The sequence below is a fragment of the Cyrtonyx montezumae genome, unplaced genomic scaffold, assembly GCF_038088225.1.
Source record: "Cyrtonyx montezumae isolate F1298 unplaced genomic scaffold, pur_monq_1.0 scaffold_3, whole genome shotgun sequence".
Classification (NCBI taxonomy): Eukaryota; Metazoa; Chordata; class Aves; order Galliformes; family Odontophoridae; genus Cyrtonyx; species Cyrtonyx montezumae.
In genome coordinates, this window is record NW_027072034.1 from 103,426,190 (window position 1) to 103,446,422 (window position 20,233).

Here is a 20,233-nt window from a genome sequence, read left to right on the forward strand (position 1 = left end):
GGAGGCTTCTAGAGTTAGAAGTTAATTAGAACAATTAGAAAATGCTGTATTTATGGAATTGTTTTTAACTTAAACATGAGACCATCTAACAACATTTAACTCATCCTGGTTTCTAGGGCCATCCTGTTAGATTTCAAAGTAGGTTTGTCTGTTTCTGTGGTATCCACCTTCATGGAGGTTATGTTAACTGCTCAGTTATGCTGTTTTGCACAGCAGATTTCTAAACACAAGAACATCCCGAGGCCTGAGAAAAAAACAGTCCTCTTCCAAAAAGAAAATTGGCTTCTGGGCATCCCAAAGCAAAACGATTTGTTCCTCTAATGGCACAGTGCTACAGGTGTTGCTGCAGATGTCACTTTTTTTATTTTAATTCTCTACAGAAAATGTATTTGAAAAGAAGTATCTTCTTAAAAAAGAGGAAAGCAGAAGAGAATAAAAGATTGATACAGGATCCATCTGGTTACAAGAAAGAGTCTTTAAAACTCTGATAGCTTGGACATTATAGTAATTCCTATTTTAAATGAATTTAATTTCCAGAATGCTTATTTCATTCTAATGTTTCTGTCAACGACACTGGCCAAGACATCAGTAAATAGCCTGGAACAGAAATAGATGTGCAAGTGGACTTGACATCAACCACTGTTTCAGAAGTATCTCTCTTCCTCAGGGCTTTCATACAGATAGTCATGCGTGTTAAGGTCCTGTAGGAGAAAGGTCATACTGAAACTGAGTTGAAACAGTGTCTGGCATAACCATTTTTCTTCCTGTTAAAGTGCCTTAGGTTATTCAAAAGGAGAGTGCCATGCATGTGTGCATGTGAGAAAGAGAAGTGTGAAGTTTTGCATATGCTTTACTTGTGTTTCCCAAGGAGAAGTGTAGAGTTACAAAAAAATTAATTTAATTACTCCATTTGCAGTAATTAAAAAAAAGTGTATTGGTTCACACATTCTGAGAAGGAAAACTAACGTTATTTTCTTATTTTCTGTGAATGGTAATGATGAAGTTAAATCCTCATCCAATATGCTGTGGCAATTACACAGCCAAACTGTTTAGATTTATACAGGTAATGTGGGGAGGAGATTGGACGAAAGCTGTGTTATTTCACATGAAAAGTCCTTAAATGTCTGATAATCGGACAGTGTTGCTAGCTGTGAATCATTTCTGAACATTACTGATTGGATGCTTCTATTTTTAACAAATTGTGACTATTTCACTTCAAAAAGTCACTAAGACTGTTTTAAAATGACTTGCTCTTCCTCTTAATTTTACATTTAAAACAGGAGTAAACTTAATTTGATCCTAAATGCTAACAAAGTTATGAGGAAGGAGGTTTTGTTTCAAAATCTATCTCAGAGATCCAATTTTTAGTTAACTGATTAGAAACATGTTGTCGCTACTATTATTCTAGACACGGGTTGTACTGCTGAGTGGGAAGTATTGACACTCAGATCCAAGTCCAGATTCATTCAGCAGGACAAGAATTCAGGCTCTCTGCTTCCAGAATTTGTTTCAGCAGAAGCTTGGATCTGAATCTGCCCCTGAAACTGAGCTCTGGAGTTACGATCACTTGTAGGATTGGTTCTTGGATCAGTTCCCAAGATTTCTGCCTTGTTTGTTTTCCCAGGTGTGATGAATATGTCACGCAGCTGGATGAGATGCAAAGGCAGCTGGCAGCTGCTGAAGATGAGAAGAAGACCCTGAACTCTCTGTTGCGCATGGCTATCCAGCAAAAACTTGCCCTTACCCAACGACTGGAGGATTTAGAGTTCGACCATGAGCAGTCCCGACGCAGCAAAGGCAAGCTTGGAAAGAGCAAGATCGGCAGCCCTAAAGTAAGTGAGGAGGCATCAGCCACCGTGCCAACCATAGACACTTTCCTCCTGCATAGTCAGGGCCCACAGCAACCAAACTTACTTGTCAGCAGTGGCACTCAGAGGAAAAGGTATGCATGCAGTGATCTTTATAGTACAGTGCAGTGTCCAGACTTTCATTAAAGTCGTTCACTGAATTGTAAACATTATATTTTTGGTTTTCTTTTCTTTTTTATACTTCGAGTGGGGAGAAGGAGGTGGGGAACATATGAATACGGAATTCAAAGCCTGGCAACATGTGGTTCTGATCCACCTACTCGCGATGTTGTTTCCTCATTCTTAATGCAGTGTTTTTGCATTATATTCTGTTGGTGTCTCAGTGCATCTTGTGTGTCTTTGATATTAGTGTAAACGTATTTTCTTTAACAACTCTTCCTTAAGTTTCCCTTAAGATTTTTCCATAATGAGCATCTGAAATATAAAAGAATTGTTCTCTATGAGCATTTCGGTGCTTAACACAAAAGAAGTCAAATCTTTTTGTTAAGCTCTGATGCTCACTTGTTCTTTATCAGTGCAAAAAGAATATGGATGTGTTCACTCAGATCAATTTTTCTGCATAGGAGCAAGCAGCCTTTTGAAGGGGGATGGCTGCCATTCATAGCCTAATGCAAATATTTTGGTGTTTAAGCAGTGAGTTCTTGTCTTGTGACTGTCCTGCCAAAGCTCTATAGCTGTGGGGATCTCCATGGTTCTGAAGACAAAAGGGACTCTGCTAGAGAAGTCCTAGATAATCATTCCTTTTTCTTATATGTTCTAGTCACAATACAAAAATAAGAGAACATTCTGGGAGCCTTGTACGTATCAACTCCGGGATGCTGAGATATAAGTCAACCTCATCTCCTCCTCCCCTAATGTGATTTCCAGTGCAGGCAAGGTGCTCTGCCGTGGAAATGACACGGGGTGGCAACAGTAGTTGGTTTTTACCTATTGAGCAAATTAACACAATATTGTAATTCACGAGGCTTTGAAAGGTAATTAAAGTAAAACTCTTTTGTTTCCATATGTATTTTTCTTGGATCTCCTGCAAGACTATTCTCACCTTCCCTTTGTGATCAGAGCCATCCCAGGACTTCAGGGACCTACCTCCAGAAATTATTAAGAGCCCCCCCTCATCCCGCCTCCACAGAATCATATCTTCTGAGGGGCCCCCCTTCCATGAGTGAATTCATCCATGGGCACCGTCTCAGCAAGGAAAAAAGGTTAACCGTGGCCACACCAGGTAAACATTTTTTCCTTGGGTGCATGTGGTGCTGAGTGGTTAGCAGAGCAGGGGACCCTCCCAGCACTGCAGATGCAATCTAATTTGGGTACCTTCTTGTGACCTCAACAGCAAAATGTCTTCTCCTGTGTCACCTGTAGCAGGAGCTGACATTCTGCCAGCTGTGGCCCAAACTGGTTCCAAATGCAGTGGGGGAAGTTCCACTGTGGAATACATGAGTGCAGTCCTGCTGGCATCCACAGAGGCTGCACCCCTGTGCTCAGGTGGTGCTTGGCTGTGCTGATAGTCATCAAAGAAGACTCAGACCAAACAGGACAGAGGAGTCAGATGGGTGAGGACCGATGATGGAGTTGCTGGCATTGTCCATCTCCTGCTCACACTGCAGTGTTGAATCAGGTTTTTCTAAGGTGTAATGTCAGACTCAGAAGATGTAGTTTATATAAACTGACTTGTGATATATATCTTTGCAGGAAGCTTTTGCTCTTCCTTTCCTGCCAAACCACAGTATCTGCTTAGAACAATGTGCAGAAAGGAAATCCGAACTGAATGCTATTTCAAAATTTGTGACATCTTGACAAAGTAATAAATACTTTTCTTCTGTGCCTGTGCAGAACTTTTAGCCTGCAACTATGCACACCTTTGTCTGGTGCTATTATTATTATTATTATTTCATTTAGAGTTTTGAAATTTCTTATACGCAGAAAGCAAAAGTAGAGTATGTAAAAGGTAAAATCCACAAAGTGCTTTCTGCTAAAGTAAATATCTACTCCAGAAAGCTGAGCAATATGCTAGAGTACATTATATCTCAGTGCCATCAATATCATATGTCCTTTCAGTAGTGCCATGCAAGTAAGGCTCAAAGGACAAGTGTAAAACTGCAGTCCAAACTAGTATTTCTCCTAAGGAACATTGCAATAAATAAATTGAAGAGATGGTTCCTGTGAGGAAAAAGGTGGGTAGAGAGTTTGTAAATTAAAGGTACTGACCTTTGGTGAGGAAGTGGAAGGAAGCAGACCCTCAAACGGCAATCTTCTACCATACAATTTACAAGACTTCTAGTTGTAATTATACTTCTAATGTACAATTTACAAGAGACCGTCAGGCCAAGGAGAAATCCAAGGACTTGATGACCTTTGTGTAAAGATGTGACCTCTGTATCAGATCTGCTCTTTGATGGTTATAAGAAGCAATGATTTAAAAAGAAGACTGCTCAACAGATAAGACAACTTTACTGTTTTGCAGAATTGTTAGTACTGGTAATAAATACATATATTCTACATTACGTAGTAAAATATGTAAACTTTGAATATGGAACTCTAGGTCCTTGCTGTCTTCACACATTAAATTCTTGTCCCCATTTTTGCAGACCACCGTCTAATATCTCACAGGGCATCACAGATTCACAGGCCACAGACTGAGAAACACTGGCACAGTCTGTGACTTCTTGCAGTAACAGAGGCCAAGGGATAAAGCAGCCTGAAAAGTAGAATTGCCTAGAAAATATGTTTGTTTAGAGCCTCACCTGGCACCTTAGGTACATCTTTTTAAGTGTAAAGGCTTGAGACAGTGCTACTGATTTATGTCACAGTTTTCCTCATGATCATACAACAGTCAACTTTTTGAATGCATTTGTCAAAACTGTATACCAGCACATGGACTTGGGTCTCAGCCAGGTGTTCTGTGAGCCTGACAGGCTCAAAGCAATTAATTTTTTTGAGCACTCCAATTCCATTCTCAACAGAGCCTGTGTCAAAATCAGGTTGAGGATCAGCATCAATCTTGCCAGTTTCTGGAATATTATTAACAGACCAAAGGAGTAGGACACGAATTTTATGTGATCTGTCTAGTTATCTTTTTTTTTTTCCTGAAAGTAAGGAACAGTGAAAGATAGTATTCTGCTGCCTTTAGGGAATGTTTAAAATGCCTGCCTGTAACAGAGAATTTATTTTGCCGGATGACATATGCAGTAAAACAAACAAGCAGCATAACAAGGCTCACCTTCTTGGGTGGATGTTCTATGGCACCCAGCTTGTCAGAGTACAAGAAGTGTCTGAACAATGCTTTCAGACAAATGGTCTGATGTTTGAGTTGTCCTGTCTGGAGCTGGGAGTTGGACTCAGTAACCCTTATGAGTCTCTTCTAACTCGGGCTATTCTATGATTCTTCTTCATCACAGAGATAGCAAAAGAGCCATGTCCAATCTCATATACTAGGAGTGAAGGAAGAATGAATCAGGCCGAAATAAATTGTTTTGGGTTTTAGTTTTGTTTTTTAAAGTCGTGGAAGGTTTCCATCTTCTGAATGTTTCAGCTGCGCAATATGTGTGACTTGCTAACCTTTATTAGCTCCCAGTACTCTGGGACTGAGAGGCTGTAGTTCAGAATGCATTTGATAGAGACCAAGTGCCAGAATGCTGCTTTGTTTAGAGGAAGATCCTGACATGAAGACTCACTTATGAAGCCCTGAAGCTTGTGAAGCCCTGAAGCTAAATTAAGGGCCTTTCAAGATTTCTTACTTGATTTCCCCTTGACTGCCCTCAACTTTTAATCAGCATGTGTGTCCATGTGACATCAAGCTGTGGCAGTATGAACTTATCTGAGCCTTCTAATGGACTTAATGGCTCCTAACCACTGTAGCTAAATATATCACTCATCTATTTCTGAAGTTTCACACTTCATTTCCTTTAGGTAATACCCTAGATAATGATGTGCATATAGTTTTGCTGTGCGTTTCTTTTTCCCTTCTGTTATTAACATGTATTTTTACACATTGAAAACTTTATTCTTCTCATAGACAGATCCAGCCTGTATTTGTCCAACAGAATTCCAGCCTCTTTTTGCATGTTGCTTTTTTCGTAATTACCTGAATTCAGAGCATAAAGAAAGACAAAAGCTGGTTTTCACAGTGTGTAACACTATATTAAAAATTGCCCTTCATTGCAGTTGCATTCAAAATCCTTCCAAATTTTCATATACAGGGCTTGAAAACAAACTCAGTAGATACCTTCTAGTATCTTACAGTTAGAAAAATGAAATATGCTTCTCTTGACTTCTTCAAGAAAAGAAGATAGAAAAAGACTACTGTAAGTGCCTTGATACTACTCTTTTTTTTTTCCTACTACTTCAGGTTGGAAATTCTCAAAGTTGGATTTTAAATCCTCCAGTTTAAGTTGGAGAATTGTCTGTAGTCAAATATTTACTAAGGTAGAAGAAGGAAGAAAATATGTGACACATTTCTCTAAAATCTGTAGCCCATCTGATTTCTCATGTTTGGTTGACACTACCTGGTTTAGCCAATCAAGTTTCTACAGAACTATCCTAATTGACTCCATATTTGTTCTGTAGGATTTAGGTATTTATTTTTTTCCATTTTTATAAGACCATTTCATAAAATGGTGCTTCTAAAGCTTGTAAAAATAAAAGCCACTTTTAGTGGCTTTTAGCAGTTAATTTTGGAGAACTTCTTACCTGAAAACATGCTAAACCTGAAAGTTTGCTTGATTTTCAGGTGTCTTGCAAGGCTGATTTACAGAATGGCATTTACTTCTCATGAGAAGAGACTAATGCAGAAGATAAAGACAGCACAAGGAGTGCCATATAATAGCACAACTGCTGAAACACTAAGCTCATCACTTCTCATACATAATTAAAAGTATATATAAATACTTACATATGTTCTTAATAGAAAATCATCCAAGACTAATTTCTTCTGTAGCTCTCTGTTTTTACTAGTGATTTGTGTCTTCTTTCATTATGTGGTGAATAGGGCTTAAGCTCAAGGTCTGTAGCTGTGTGTGTTTTTTTCTTACTGAGGAATATTTTGTAAAAAATTGTTATAACTTTGCTTTTGAACTTAAATACCAGGATCACAATGCTTTTCAGAGGTTTCTGAACCACACTACTATAAATGCTACTTCAGTTACCTAAAATTTGCCTTTTTTAGTACACTTCCTTCACATCTGAAACAGTAGGACTGTTAGAAATCTGAACACTGAAGGAAACACAGCTTATTTTAAAAGTGATCGTGGAAGAAGTCATTTGAAAAACTTTATCAGATGAGACCTTAATCTTGTTAGGAGTGTGCTTTGTAGATCTTCATAATTTATCAGGTCATCCTGTGAACAGTTTTCAAAGTAGTTATTTACTTCTACTATGCAAGTTATCTCTGAACTTGTATAATCAAGCAAAGTACTGGCTATGTCAAGGCTTTTGCAGTACTGATATAATGTGTCTCTGCTCTCTGTAGGAAACAGATTTTATGTGACTTTTACCAGGGTTTTGAAAAGTTAGAGGATTTCCTTGTTTGTTTGTTTTTAACTGAATGTTATGCTCTTCACAGAAAGAATAATTCAGTCATGAATACCTGTGTTCCACTTTTTGTTCTGCACTGTTCTATTTTCTGTGACTTTTGTGACTATGATATATCTGTGTATATAAGTGTTCATTGTTTAAGGAGTGTTATTAGTGCATATATACAGATATATGTATGTACTTTCTTGCTCTTGGGGCCATGTCGTGCATCTGATATGCTCATTTAACGAAGCTTAATGAGCATTACATGTTTATGCCATTTCAAGCATGGTACATTGTCCTTGTGAAGGCCATTTTGAATTTGAAGAAGAATATCCTTGCCAAGGACGTTAGTTGGCTGTAACTGATGAAGAAGTCAGCTAGCTAAATGTACTTTTACCTCTTGGTGCCACTGTGAACAGGACTTTTATGCTCTGTGCTTTTCCTCCCTTTCACTTAGCTTTCCAGTTTCTGCAGATGAGACCAAAACCATTTCATGCTGATCAGTATAATTTAGCTACTTCAACATAATTTAGCTGCTATGTCATGAATTCACTGCAATTCTGTGGGTTATATTGAATTCTTACTTGTATTTTTCCCTACATTAAAAAGTAGATCCTAAATCTCTTATAATAGAAATCCAAATCTCTGTGTTAAAAGATTTGGAAAAGAAAAAAAAAAAAAGAAAGATTGCAGTGAAACCCATGCCTTACTGTTGCATATTTTCATCAAAAGGTTATTGACATTTTTCCTTCTATATCCAAGTTACAATCTCATTGTTAGCTGGAATATTAAATATTAACACCATTTGCTGAAGTTCTCTGGTAAATTTTTATTAGACTCCTGGTTGTTTCTAACAAAATGGGTACACAGGTGATACATCATATATTATAGGTGTATTACCAGATATTTCTTGCTTTCTGTGAAAATTTTGGGCTTTGGAATGCAATGTTATCTATTAGCTAAAATAGCATTTCGAGTTTCTTGAAAATGTTGGTAACAAAAATCATCTGTCTTTATCTTGTTTTATGACAAGGTTTAATGTGGTTTCATGACTTAACTGATTTTTACCATCAAATATGCAGGAATGTTCAATATTGTGCTTCTCATCTCATAAAATAGGCAAAGCAGAAGTGAGTACCTGTTTAAATTAGACACATTGTTATTTTAGCTCCCTGATGAGAGCAGTTCCTTTGGTTGTTGTGATGTATGGAGTAAGTTCACTGGAAATCCTTAATCAAAATGAGTATCCCTGGTAATAAGTATCTTCCTGCCTGCATTTTTAGAGCTATGAAAATTTACAGTTGCACCTTATGTTGTTTCTTCCAAAGCCTATTAACGCTGCTATTCCCATTAGCTTCAAGTTTTGGATTGGGCCCTTTTGTTTTCCTGTAGAATACTGCAAATGTTTTTGGTTTAGATGTATTTGTGACCATACGAAATATATCCTAGACACTAAGGTTTACATAAAAAATAGGTAATGATCTAGACAGAAATACACTTTATTTTAAGACCTTCCTTTTCCTCTTTTGCAATGTCTAAAATGTGTCAGTGAATAAGTAATTCATGATGCATCAGTTCTTTCTAAATGTGCTTTTTATGAACTGTGTATAAAAGAAACTGAACATATGTATTCTTTCAGCTTCTACCCATTCCCATCTCTGCTGTTTTACTAACCCATTATTTAGCTTCTTGACAGATTTAATGAGGAATTATTTAAAGCATTCACAGAAATCAATTGAAAAATTAAGGTAAACATCATAATATAAAAAGTGTGAAAAAACCTACAGAGCTGGCAAGAATTCTTTTAATGTTCTTAGTTTATACTTGGATAATAAATGCATTTTGCAGATTTTATTAATGACGAGGAAAAAATCTTTTATTAGTATTACCATTCTTAATATGAACTACAGTAATGAGCAAGAGTAGCATAAGCAAGCTTTGATATCTCAATCCTGAAGCACATGGATTGAGGGGAAAACAGCTCTCAATGTTGGGGATAATTCAGATCTTTAAAGTAGAAGTTAAGTCTTGCAAGATAAGGGGAGAGCAAATATTTTGTTACTGTTGCATAAATGAAAGAGTTCAGTGGAATATAACCAAGACATCTGACATATTTTAGGAAGCCACTGAGTAAGAGATCTACTAAGCTATATCTGTCCATGTGAACCTGTCACATAGTGCACAAAGTTGTTAATGATGCTCCATGAGTTGCATTGTGGAATTGAAGTAAGGCAGATAACAGTTCTCTAAATGTTACAAGAAAATAGCTATTTAATAACCCTGTCTGTTCCAGCAAACTCAGTCATCTTGTCTTACTTTGAAAAAGCAGTTAGCAGATGACTTTCTGTGATCTTTACTCTGAGACTATTCTGTCTGGCCTCATCTGGAAGGTAAATAGGAGAAAAGAGGAGGAGCAGGTGTCAGAAGCTTTGGAATGTAGAAACAGAGCGACATTCCTTGGCCAAATTTGAAGACAGTGAGCAAGCAGAAGTAACAGGAGATGAAGATTTTTGATGCATCCTACTGCTGACCTATTGCATCTTGGTGCAATATGTAGATATTGCTGATGCCTTCAGCTCAGTGTGCAAGTTCAGCAGCAGGCTCACATCTCTTAACATTTATTCTTCAAATAATTATTGAGAAGACTAAGAAATAGGTTGTGGAAGAATTCTTTTTTGGTTGTTGAAATTTCATCTCCAACCAACAATAATCTAAGTCATCTGATTTCTCTGAATAGTAACTTTAAGATATGAATTACTTGGATATTTGTAAGGCTTGAAATAAAAAATTCTCAGTATGTCATATTCACTATGAAGTAAGTCAAAAGTGATACCTGCTAGATAGATTTGTCTCTCTATAATCCACTATCCATCAACTATCCTTTTCTTTCTTTCTTTTTTTTTCTTTTACACCAATTTAACAGGAGGATAGAACTCAGGGAAAAGCCCAGTGGATCTGAGTACTGTTTAAGAGCTAACTTACCACTAGTGAAGTTTACGTGGAGTGTTATCGCTGCCAAGAAAACAGCTGGCTCTTATTGAGTTATGCAGCATCTCTGTGTCATGACTCAGCCCCCCTGGCATTGCTTATTTTGCTCTGAGGTCAGGAAAGCCTGAGTCAATGCTCCAAGAGAGCTGAGGTTCATAAGGCTGGCGTTATGTATGGTGGCTCCACTGAAGTCCTCTCCTTGCAGGAATACCCTGCAAGAAACACAGAGCTGCACTCATTATGCAGCTGACAGGCTTCCCAGCTGGACCTTTGTACAGGGCAAAAGTGACTGTGTTATTTCCAGACCCAAACTGACCCTGGAAGCAGAAGGGAGAGACTATTCTGATCTTTGACCTGTACCATTGTTCATACCTTTTTTCTAAGGTGAACTGTAGCTGTCCTCTCGTCAGCTGTTCTTTGTGATAACCGTTACCACTTAACGTTCTCTTGGCCTTGAAGAAGGTCAAAGCTTTCTGATCAAAGCAGAAAAAATGATAAGTAAAACCAGCTAGTCAAATATTAGCCTAAACATTTGTTTCATGGACTATGAAAGATATATATATAAGAAGATTTGTTTTTCCTCTAGACATAAACGGACATGCCTCATCCTATTAGACTGCAATTTGAAAGCACCTCTACAAAGCTCAATTCAGCAAGATGGGCATGTGTTTTACAAGCTTCTTCCCCATTCTCCTTGGTGTATCACATTTGTCTTTTGAGTTTGAAAGTTCTCCTTGTTCCTTGCCTTCTAATAGGGAGGATTGATTCATTGTCTTTGTAGACCTTCAGTGTGAGGCAATGTCTTTCTACCCCTGCACAACCAGAAGACTCCTCATTTATTTTTTTGCCCAGTACTTTTGACTCATCCTGTTAACAATTCATTCTTTTCTATTAAATTGTCATCTCAGAAAAGAAAATAATAAATTACCATATAAATGGGGACAGCTTCTCTTTTCAAGTAAATTGTGAATTACATCTTCACAGACGTGGCATATTCCTCAAACGCAATTGACACTGGATAGCGTGACACAAAGTGAAATAGCTATAGATTCTCTGAAACATTTTGCTATGATAGAAAGGCTTTCAGTTATCTTGGAGTGGTTGATGAGATATTCAGGAACGTGTGTTTCAAAAGACTGAAAAAGGCCTCTATGTGTTTTTTTCCCTTCCAATTAAAAATAGATTTCCCCAGTGTTTTCTGTATCAGAAATACCAAATATGTAATACTATCTATTTAAAAAACAAAATGGCAACAATAACAAAGACTTGTTTTGTTGATTGGCTCAGCTTAATCCTTTGAGATAAAAGAGAAAGCCTTCTCTAAAGATAGCGAGGCACAATTAAAACCGTTGTATCAGTTATTCATTCACAGCATCCCCAGTATTTATCTCAGGATTCTTTCTGTTCTTGGTCTTAGTGATCTCCACAAAATGCTGTCAAATCTAAATCTAAAAAAGGTACGGAAATATTCCACTGTGTTCTACTGGGTCTTGAGCAGGTGGGACTAAAAATGCTTGCGTCTAGAATTTTCACCGGGGACATTGCTGATGTCAACAGAAGGCAAGCCCATCTCTCAGATGCTAATAACCCCATTAGCAGCCCTGTGTTGATTTGAGCCATCCAGTTTATAGATTGGAGGGCAGAGCACACATTGCGACATGAGGGAAATGTATTGTTTTGATGGCTGCGTCAGAGGGAAGCACAGGAAAAAATTTTTTTTTCAGAGATTTGCTCTCAGCAAGTAATTTATAGTTGCACATGCAGTTCTCATATGAACAGATGTAGCTTCACTGAGCTTGTTATTTTAATGCTCTTACATCAGGAGCTGATTAGCTCAGTTAAGACTGGGTTTTAGATTCCTAATGAAAATCAGCACTGACTAATGTGTGAAAGAAAATCTCTGAGCCTTTCACATCTCCATTCCTAGCGAATGGCTAAAACGTTAAGAACTGAAAAGCCTGAGCAAGCCTAATGTACAGTAGAATTCATGCCTTTGAAGATCCAAAAGGTGCTATGGTGATCTGATATTGCCACAGGTCTCTATACTCACTTCACATCCAGCTGTACTCACTAAAAATTGGCGTGTTCTTTTTCGTTGTAGCATAGCCCCTCTTTGCTTTTTATGATTTCATCATTTAATTGCAATTCTCTGTTACAAGTTCAGAGTCATAAAAGGGGTCTTAGGAGATCAGCCAGCCCATACCATGTCCCAGTCATTCATTGCCTCTCAGCAATGGGAAATGATAGGGAAATAAAACAGTTCGTATTTAATAACTCAATGCTTTTCTCTGAGGTCATGCCATGTATCACCTTTATCTGCTCCCCAAGCGCCTTCTACAAAAATGTCAAACTGTCCTTTCATTTGTTAGCTTGAATGACACTCCCACAGGCTTAAAAAATAGTGGGAGCAGACCTCTTCCAATTTAACTTCTGAATTATTTTTCGTACAAGCAGGTATGTCTGACTTTCCTTGACTTTATGGCATGTGGCAGTAAAGGCATGTTTGAAACTATTAATCTTCAGTAGAATGTTTCAGAAGAAAGCATTCTTTTACTTGACAAAAGCAGAAGTTCCACAGTAGAGCAGAAAGACTAAATGCTGTCTTCTGGTTTTCAGCATTAAATGCAGTATAACAAGCAGTCATTTCATGACTGCCATGGCTTTAAATAATAGGGTTACAAATGCTGCAGAACATTTAGAAGGATTAACACAGAAGGAATAAAGTTAGCTCTGGCACAGCTGCTTGGATGTAAGTAGATAGGAGCCTCTTTGAATTTCAGATGTATGTATAAGCTATATGCATTCTGCTTAACTCTTTCCTAGCATAATCCTCAAATACTTCACTCTGGGAAAGTGTAGAAGGACAATTCAGCCTTTCTGAGTTACGTGGGCTGCTAGTTACACGTGTGACTGAGGGGGAGCTAGATTCTATGCATGCTGCTTACACCAAGTAGAACTGCCACAGTGTGAAGCAGGGAGCTTGCTTATGTTGAACAGATCTTATCCAGGCTGCATAATGCTTGCAGAATCTGGTTCTCTCTTTATGTGCTCTGCCAAGTCCAGCAGATGAAGAGGCTTCATATAATGTTTGCAGGATGTCTGGGATATTAGAATAGGATCGTAAATCAGGCATTTGCATTATTCCTGGCAAATCCTGTCACAACAACTTCTTCTGTATTTATGAAACCTATCCACACCTTTTCATCACACAGCATTGTGCTGTCTTCATTTCTCACTACCTCCTATAAGTTATCAGGGAAAACTTTGCTTTGGACTTCTGCAAACTAGTTCATTAAATGACTGTATTTCAAGTTCAAGGACTGTAGTGACTATCTTGGCATATGAGAGAATGGCACAGTATCCTTTCTTCTTCCACTTCTTCTTCCTGACACAGTGGAACCTGCACTAGCTGTACATAAATATTCCTGAAGTAGTTATCTACGCACTTGAGAATATGTCCAAAACCCTCTCCTGCCATGTCAAGCAGGAAGAAACCGCTCTGCTCAGTCAGCAGAGATTTTCATAGGGAGCAAGGAGAAGCATTCCAGTCTTGTACAAAAATGAAATGTCATGGTGCTTGATTCGATGCTCACTCTTGGTGGGAAGCTGTGTTGCTCTGTGCTGTACCTGTTATTATCCAGACTCCTGACAGTAAATTACCCAAAGGTTCTTCCACTTGGCTGAGTCAAAGAATAGAAAATCATTTCAGAGGCCATCCATGTTCTAAAGAGAAAAGATTACTGATGTTGAGCTCTAAGTAGCAGCAATTAGAAAATGAAATTCTTTCCTATCACATGAAGTCTGATAACCTCACTGTATGTAACTCCTTCCCACTGAACAGTCAGGTGGAGAACAGCAGATCTCAAACCGCGCTGGACACAGTTATTTCCAGTAGTTCTCCAGGTGGTCTGAATCTCTCTAATGTTCAGGAAGGATGCTGACCTGTGTGCTGTCTGACAATGTGAACCATGCAGGCTGTGGCCAGATTAATGTGGGGAAAACTTATTTTGACACTTGTAAATAGTAGTAGAAAATAATGAGCCCCAAAGCAGTTTTTTTTTTTTTTTTTAATGTTCAGCCACTTCTCTTAACTCCTCCCAAATACTACGGAGTACCTGCTGTACCAATTCCTCCCTTCCTTCCTTCATGAAAAGTCATTCTCAGAAGCACTGTTTAGAAGTTGTGCAGATTTTCTTGCAAACTTTTGCTTGAAGACCATGATGAGATGGCATCTGTAGTAACTGTTTTAGTATATAAGTTCTTTGGAGAAATTTTGGGTAGCTTTATTGACACTTTTTATATTATATGTAAGCGAAACAACTTTATCATCTGTGGAAGAATGATGGCTATAAGTTTTAAACTCATATCCTGAATCTAACCCATTATAGCTGTCTGTTTAAAACAAAAAATTGCCATTGTTAAGGGAAGACAAATGTAAATGTCTTCACTACTTCTGAAAGGAAAAAAAAAGGCAACAACTAACATTAGTGCTATGAGGAAAAAGGTGTTTCTGTCAGATAAGGAACCACAAAAACATTCCTCACTAAATCTCTCCATCAGATGCACAGCCCGTGTATTGCTGTTACTAACCCCTTGCTCTGTAATCTCTCTGTATATATGTCTAATTTATCAGTTTCTTGTAGATTGTCAGCAGCCTGCTGCCTCCATACCGCCACACGGCTCACAACTAGCCAGGGGGCCAGATTGCCAGAATGTCAGGTAAACTGAACTAACTCTTTTCTCTTTGCACATAGCTGCATGCACGTCTGCAACTCCCCGTCTTCCTTGTGCAAAACCCCTTTGCTATGGTTCTTCACTAACAGCAATTTGAGCAGTGGTGATGATTTCTGCAGTGACAATACAAACACGAACCACAGATCCATGCACTTACATCGATGCACAAATGTCAAAAATTGCAGCCCTCATTTGGACTTCTAATGAAGTTTCAGCAATGATTTTACTTTATTGCTTTATAAATTTACTTAAATGCAGGACTTGATTTTTAGGGCTGGGCACAGGCTTTCATTTTTGTAAAGCACTTGTGATATCTCAGCAGGAACTTTCTAAAAGCTCTTCCTGACCTGGAAGCTCAGTCTTGCTATACTCAGTTCTTAATGTTGTGAAAAGCAGCCTCCTGGCCTCCTTGCTTATAGGTGCTGCAAAGGCCAAGTCACACTGCTGAGATAGTGGAATTCATCAAGGCACAAATAGCATATTCTGTGTCACTTCTGACAGTGCTCTCTCATTTAAAACAATTTCCTTTATTTTTAGACCTTACCCTGATCTGCAGCCCTATTTGCTATGAAACTCTTTCTCACAGAATGTTAAAGTTCATGTGTGGAAGGCTGCTGTAATAACGCAGACTGGAGGAGGGATGGGGTACAGCTTTCAGGCACATGTGAGGCACTGCGGAGCACTCCTTCTGCCAGCTCACAGGTCTGCCAATTGCCTTGGAAAAGCCCCTTCATGTGTACTTCTCTGTTATTCCTCCCCTAAATGCTAGCAAGCTATTGCTTCTGCAATTTTAAATACCCTTCTCAGAAGGGAAGAGGTACATAACTTACCATTGCTATGCACTTGCTGGCAAGCATTGCCTTATTTGGCAGACGAACCTGCAGAAAGAGGCACATTCCAAAGGAAAGCCTCAGGGCTTTCTGGTTTGTCCCTGAGTGCTTCCTCAGTTAGAAAGATCTCAATCAGAACTGGGTATGTTGGTCAAGAAGCCTTTCTTGTCACGTTTCCGAACTAAAACCATAGTATACAGGAAGCAACAATGACACTTAAAATGATTAATTTTGTAATATGGTTAATATTTAAAAAGAAAATTCATGTCAGTCATCATACAAAGAAGACATACTGGTTTACTTACCTGAACTGTTGAACTGACACCTGACTGTAATTTTTTACCACTAGATTGATACTCTTTTGATTAAGTGAATGCAGAACAATATTTTTGGTATATCAGCACTGATGTCTTCCTTGTCTTGGCTACATAGCTGCGTAGCCTTGTAAAGCAGTGAACTGTAACAGATTTAGTGCATGAGAGCATGATGGCACGAGCTTGTGCGTGCTTTAAATGAAATAATTGAAATCTGGAGTAAAAATCACCGGGTTTTTAAGAACCAGTTAGACAAGTTTGTTCACATTGTTTATACCCAGGAGAACAAGAAGGCAGAAGCTTGTGATGTCCTTCCTCCTCTTTTCAGACTCCCTCCTGGTGTAGCACAACTATTCCAGATGAGGAAGGTATATTAAAGCTGTGTCCAGCCCTAAAGTCACCCATTTTAAGAGAGAGCTATGCTTGTTTTTTACGTCTCTACCATCAGTCTTGTAGTGAGGTGACAGTGTGGTGGCATTTCACCCAGGATCTAGTGATAGCTTGTAAAGAAACTTCCCACATCCCACAGTATGTCTAATCTTGTTCAAACTGGTTTGTTCGTGACGTAACCCAGACAGATCCACTCTGAACTTTAACAGCAAACACAGAGAGCTTTCCCTAATCCAGGATCTATACTGAATTTTAAATGGTACTCTGGGTTTTTCACAGTAGTTGTGAAAGTGTGTTGATCCCAGTGTGTAGGTTTTGGTGATCCAATTTGGAAAAGCGAAGAGCAGATAGAAGCCAAATGGAATTCCAAGATACGTCTGGTCTATTTGTTTAGCTTGTTACATCTCTGTCTTTTTGTGTATGCCTCCATGTTTCTGCTAGAACTTGATCTGGAGAATCTAGGAAAACCTTTTGTTAGATATTTTCAAAATAAAATGATGAAGCAATGCATGAGAAGCTCCCACTGCATTCCATGCCACACCACAGTTTCTAGGTCCAGGACTGTGGGCAAGCAACCACATGTAGGCCTACCCTAAAAAGTACTGGATGCACAAGACTAAAATATTACTGCCACCCAACGTTAACAAGAATATGTCTGTCTTTGGAGCAAATGCTAGACCCATGTTATCTAAAAATAATCAAACAAAACAAAATCCCGATACTGCAAATTAAACCAGTATTCATGATTTTGTAAGAAATGATAATTTCATTCCATGTAAAATAGGAAATAAAATAAAAATAGGGTGAAATGGGTTAATCTTATTTCCTTAAGATTAAAAATGGATAAGGTAAAATGCACATAAAAGGGTTGGGTTCTGAAAATATCACTGGTCTGTTTGTATTTTCCATTGCTGATTGGTTACAATTACAATCTGTGCCAGAAAATATTGCATGTGAATGACGTTTTTAAGAAACAATGGAGTATTTACTAACACCAAAGGGCTTTGCATGATATTTTTCAATTGATTTTAGAAATATACTATGAGCTTTTTGAGTGCTGGGAGGGGAGAGAGCTGCTTAAAAACAGGCAATAATAGCAACATGAAAAATTACACAGGCCACATTCATCGACTGAATGGATACATTCCCAAATGATAGCAGCCTTTAAAAAGAGGATTACAAAAATGTTTAAAAAGCAGTGAACATCCTATGGGCAGAAATATAACAATGTTCTTATTCTCCATTAGTAGCCAACAGCTTTTGGTTCTTCCATTGCTTCATGTTCTGAATCTCACCTGCCACCCTCTACTGCCTGTAACTGTCAACGTGCATGATAGCTCAGCTCCAGGACCTGCTGCCACCATCACCTGTCCTGCCATAGAAAGCACTCTGCATGCCATGTCTCCCGTGCTGGTTCTCCTTGATGGATAATGCAGTTTTTGCTTACATGGTGCTGCAGTGATCTGCATAACTGAACTAGGTGCATTGTTCTCCTAAAGGAGGATGGCACAACTGTAGAGTGTTAGGATACGATTCAAATCTACTAGGATTATAAGTGATGGGTTATGTATGTTGCTGCAAAGGTACCTGTACTGATAACCTTGTAATTCTTTTCTCTTCTCAATGCCCCTAATATCTATTGAAAAGGGAATGGTGAGACAAAATTTTCAATTCCTTTTGTGGACAGGAGTGTACTTTTATTTGAAAGTGAGAAGCAACACAGGACTACTGTGAAGAAATAAAGAATGCAATTCTACACATAGTGCTTCCTAAACGGAACATATTCTGGAATAGTTTTTATTATAGGATTTGCAGTCAAGGTTGATTTTGTGCTGAAAGCAATGTCAGAATGCTAATGAGACTAAATGTATAGAGGAGTTTCTAATTGTCTCAAAGAGTGTTTCAGTCTTAAATATGTCTCTTTCCTCACCACTCCTCCCCCATGAAGCAAGAACATCATATGTTGTTTATTTTTAAAGCTGGGAAGAAAGCCTCAAAAAACAAATGTACCTCTGCTAATGGGAAAGGAAAATGTTGAGTTTCTATTCCTTTTTGACAATTACTGGAGTCCTTTTGAGTTAAAAAAGATACAAACAAAAGAAATGGGGCAGCAATGGAGGAGAGCAAGGAGATCTTTGTAGACTAATATGTCATCTTATTTGCCTTCCCCAGATGTGCTGTGTTAAAGTTTTGATTCGCTTTTATTTCTCTGAAAAAACTTAGTAGTGCCTTTTTTAAGGCTATCAGGAAAGCTTAGGAGATGCTGAAGCCTGGAGATGGCTCTTCATGAGTGGGTAGCTTCTAGAGTAAATGCAGACCTTTTTGGTCCATCTTCAGTCACTCCTGAGGCACTCATTTGAGAGGAGGAGGAAAAGATCTCTCAGATCCCTCTTTGATTCTCTGTCTGCATTAGTGTGTTGCAGAATGTGACAGAACAAAAAGATGATTACAGCCATGGAAAATAATACTTAGAGAACACGGGTTTGGTTTCTCAGAGTGTTTGATTAAATAAGCTCAACTAGTAAAGTTTCAAGAAAATATTTTGAATGAAATATTTATTCCTAGGTGGTTAGTTTTAGATTATGTATGAACTGAGGAGTCATAGTCCTAAAAAGCAGCCAACTCCTTGGGACTGACTTAGTAAGCCAAGCTCAAAATGAAGCCTATGAGGTCCTGAGCTTCTGTAACTCACTCTCACCAGCTATTTTGTACTCAGGCAGCTCATCTTCAGGAGCAGAAATGTGAAGCAGAGTTTAACTGAAGACATGCAAGTCTGTGATCTTTAAAGAAGCCCGGAGGTGCAGGGGCTTCAGCTCCTGCTGAATTGCAATATCCATGGATTTTTTGGGCATAATCACCTGGGCTTGCTTGATTTTTGAACATGGGCTTTGCTGCTTCCTTTCTTAATGGCAGTGGTACACACTTGTTTCCGTCTTCTGGGACGAGCAGTGCCATTTCTTTGTTTCTTGTATGTGGAACTACAGACATTTTCAGTACTGCTGGCATTTCCAATGGCAGACGTTCAAATGCCACTGGCATTTCAAATTGATTCATTTCCAGCAATAGTCTAATTGCACGCCTTCAGCCAGCGCTCGATAGTCTGTACTGCAGAGATAATATGCATGGTTTTTAAAGAAGGAAAATGGAAAAAGCAAATTTTCTTTAAGACGGGGCTGTAAATTGATTGTGATTCATCACATATCACACTATTGAGCTTGGAATAACTTCAAGACCATAGAACATTTGAAGGATTAAGAAAAAAAAAATCAACCTCTTTGCAGATGTATTTTTAGAATAAATTGCATTTATTTGTATTCTGCTTTGGAATCTTGCTTTTCCATATGCTTACCTGGAAAGTTTAATGGCTGACACTTAGCTTGGCTCCAGCTAGATGAGCTGAAGTTCATCTTCATAAAACAGGACAGGCCAAGGCTTTGGGGCTCACTTGAGCAGTGTCTGCACTGCTTGCTGCTGCACAGTATATAAATGAGTAAACCTGTGCATTTGAAGCTTTGCTTGAATGTTATGGAACTTTGCACCAAGGATTAGGGGTGCGTTTATGTTAGCTGCGCCTTATCTTTCTGCTGCCGCTAAT

General features: G+C 38.4%; 2 protein-coding genes across 11 annotated transcripts in view; both read left to right on the plus strand.

Moving 5' to 3' along the window:
• RESF1 (retroelement silencing factor 1) overlaps positions 1–20,233 on the plus strand; it is a 307,071-nt gene that overhangs the window by 201,998 nt on the left and 84,840 nt on the right. The gene's annotated exons all lie outside the window — the stretch shown is intronic.
• Positions 1–20,233, plus strand: part of BICD1 (BICD cargo adaptor 1) — a 153,233-nt gene that overhangs the window by 129,225 nt on the left and 3,775 nt on the right. Inside the window, exons 7-9 of one of the 8 annotated variants that reach the window (XM_065742627.1) lie at positions 1,625–1,942; positions 2,900–3,090; positions 15,014–15,089. In XM_065742627.1, the coding sequence (XP_065598699.1) occupies positions 1,625–1,942; positions 2,900–3,090; positions 15,014–15,089 (585 nt within the window). Of the gene's footprint in view, positions 1–1,624; positions 1,943–2,899; positions 3,091–10,956; positions 11,032–15,003; positions 15,090–20,233 lie in introns of those variants that run through there. The other 7 variants (XM_065742619.1, XM_065742620.1, XM_065742623.1 and 4 more) reach the window with 7 other exon arrangements.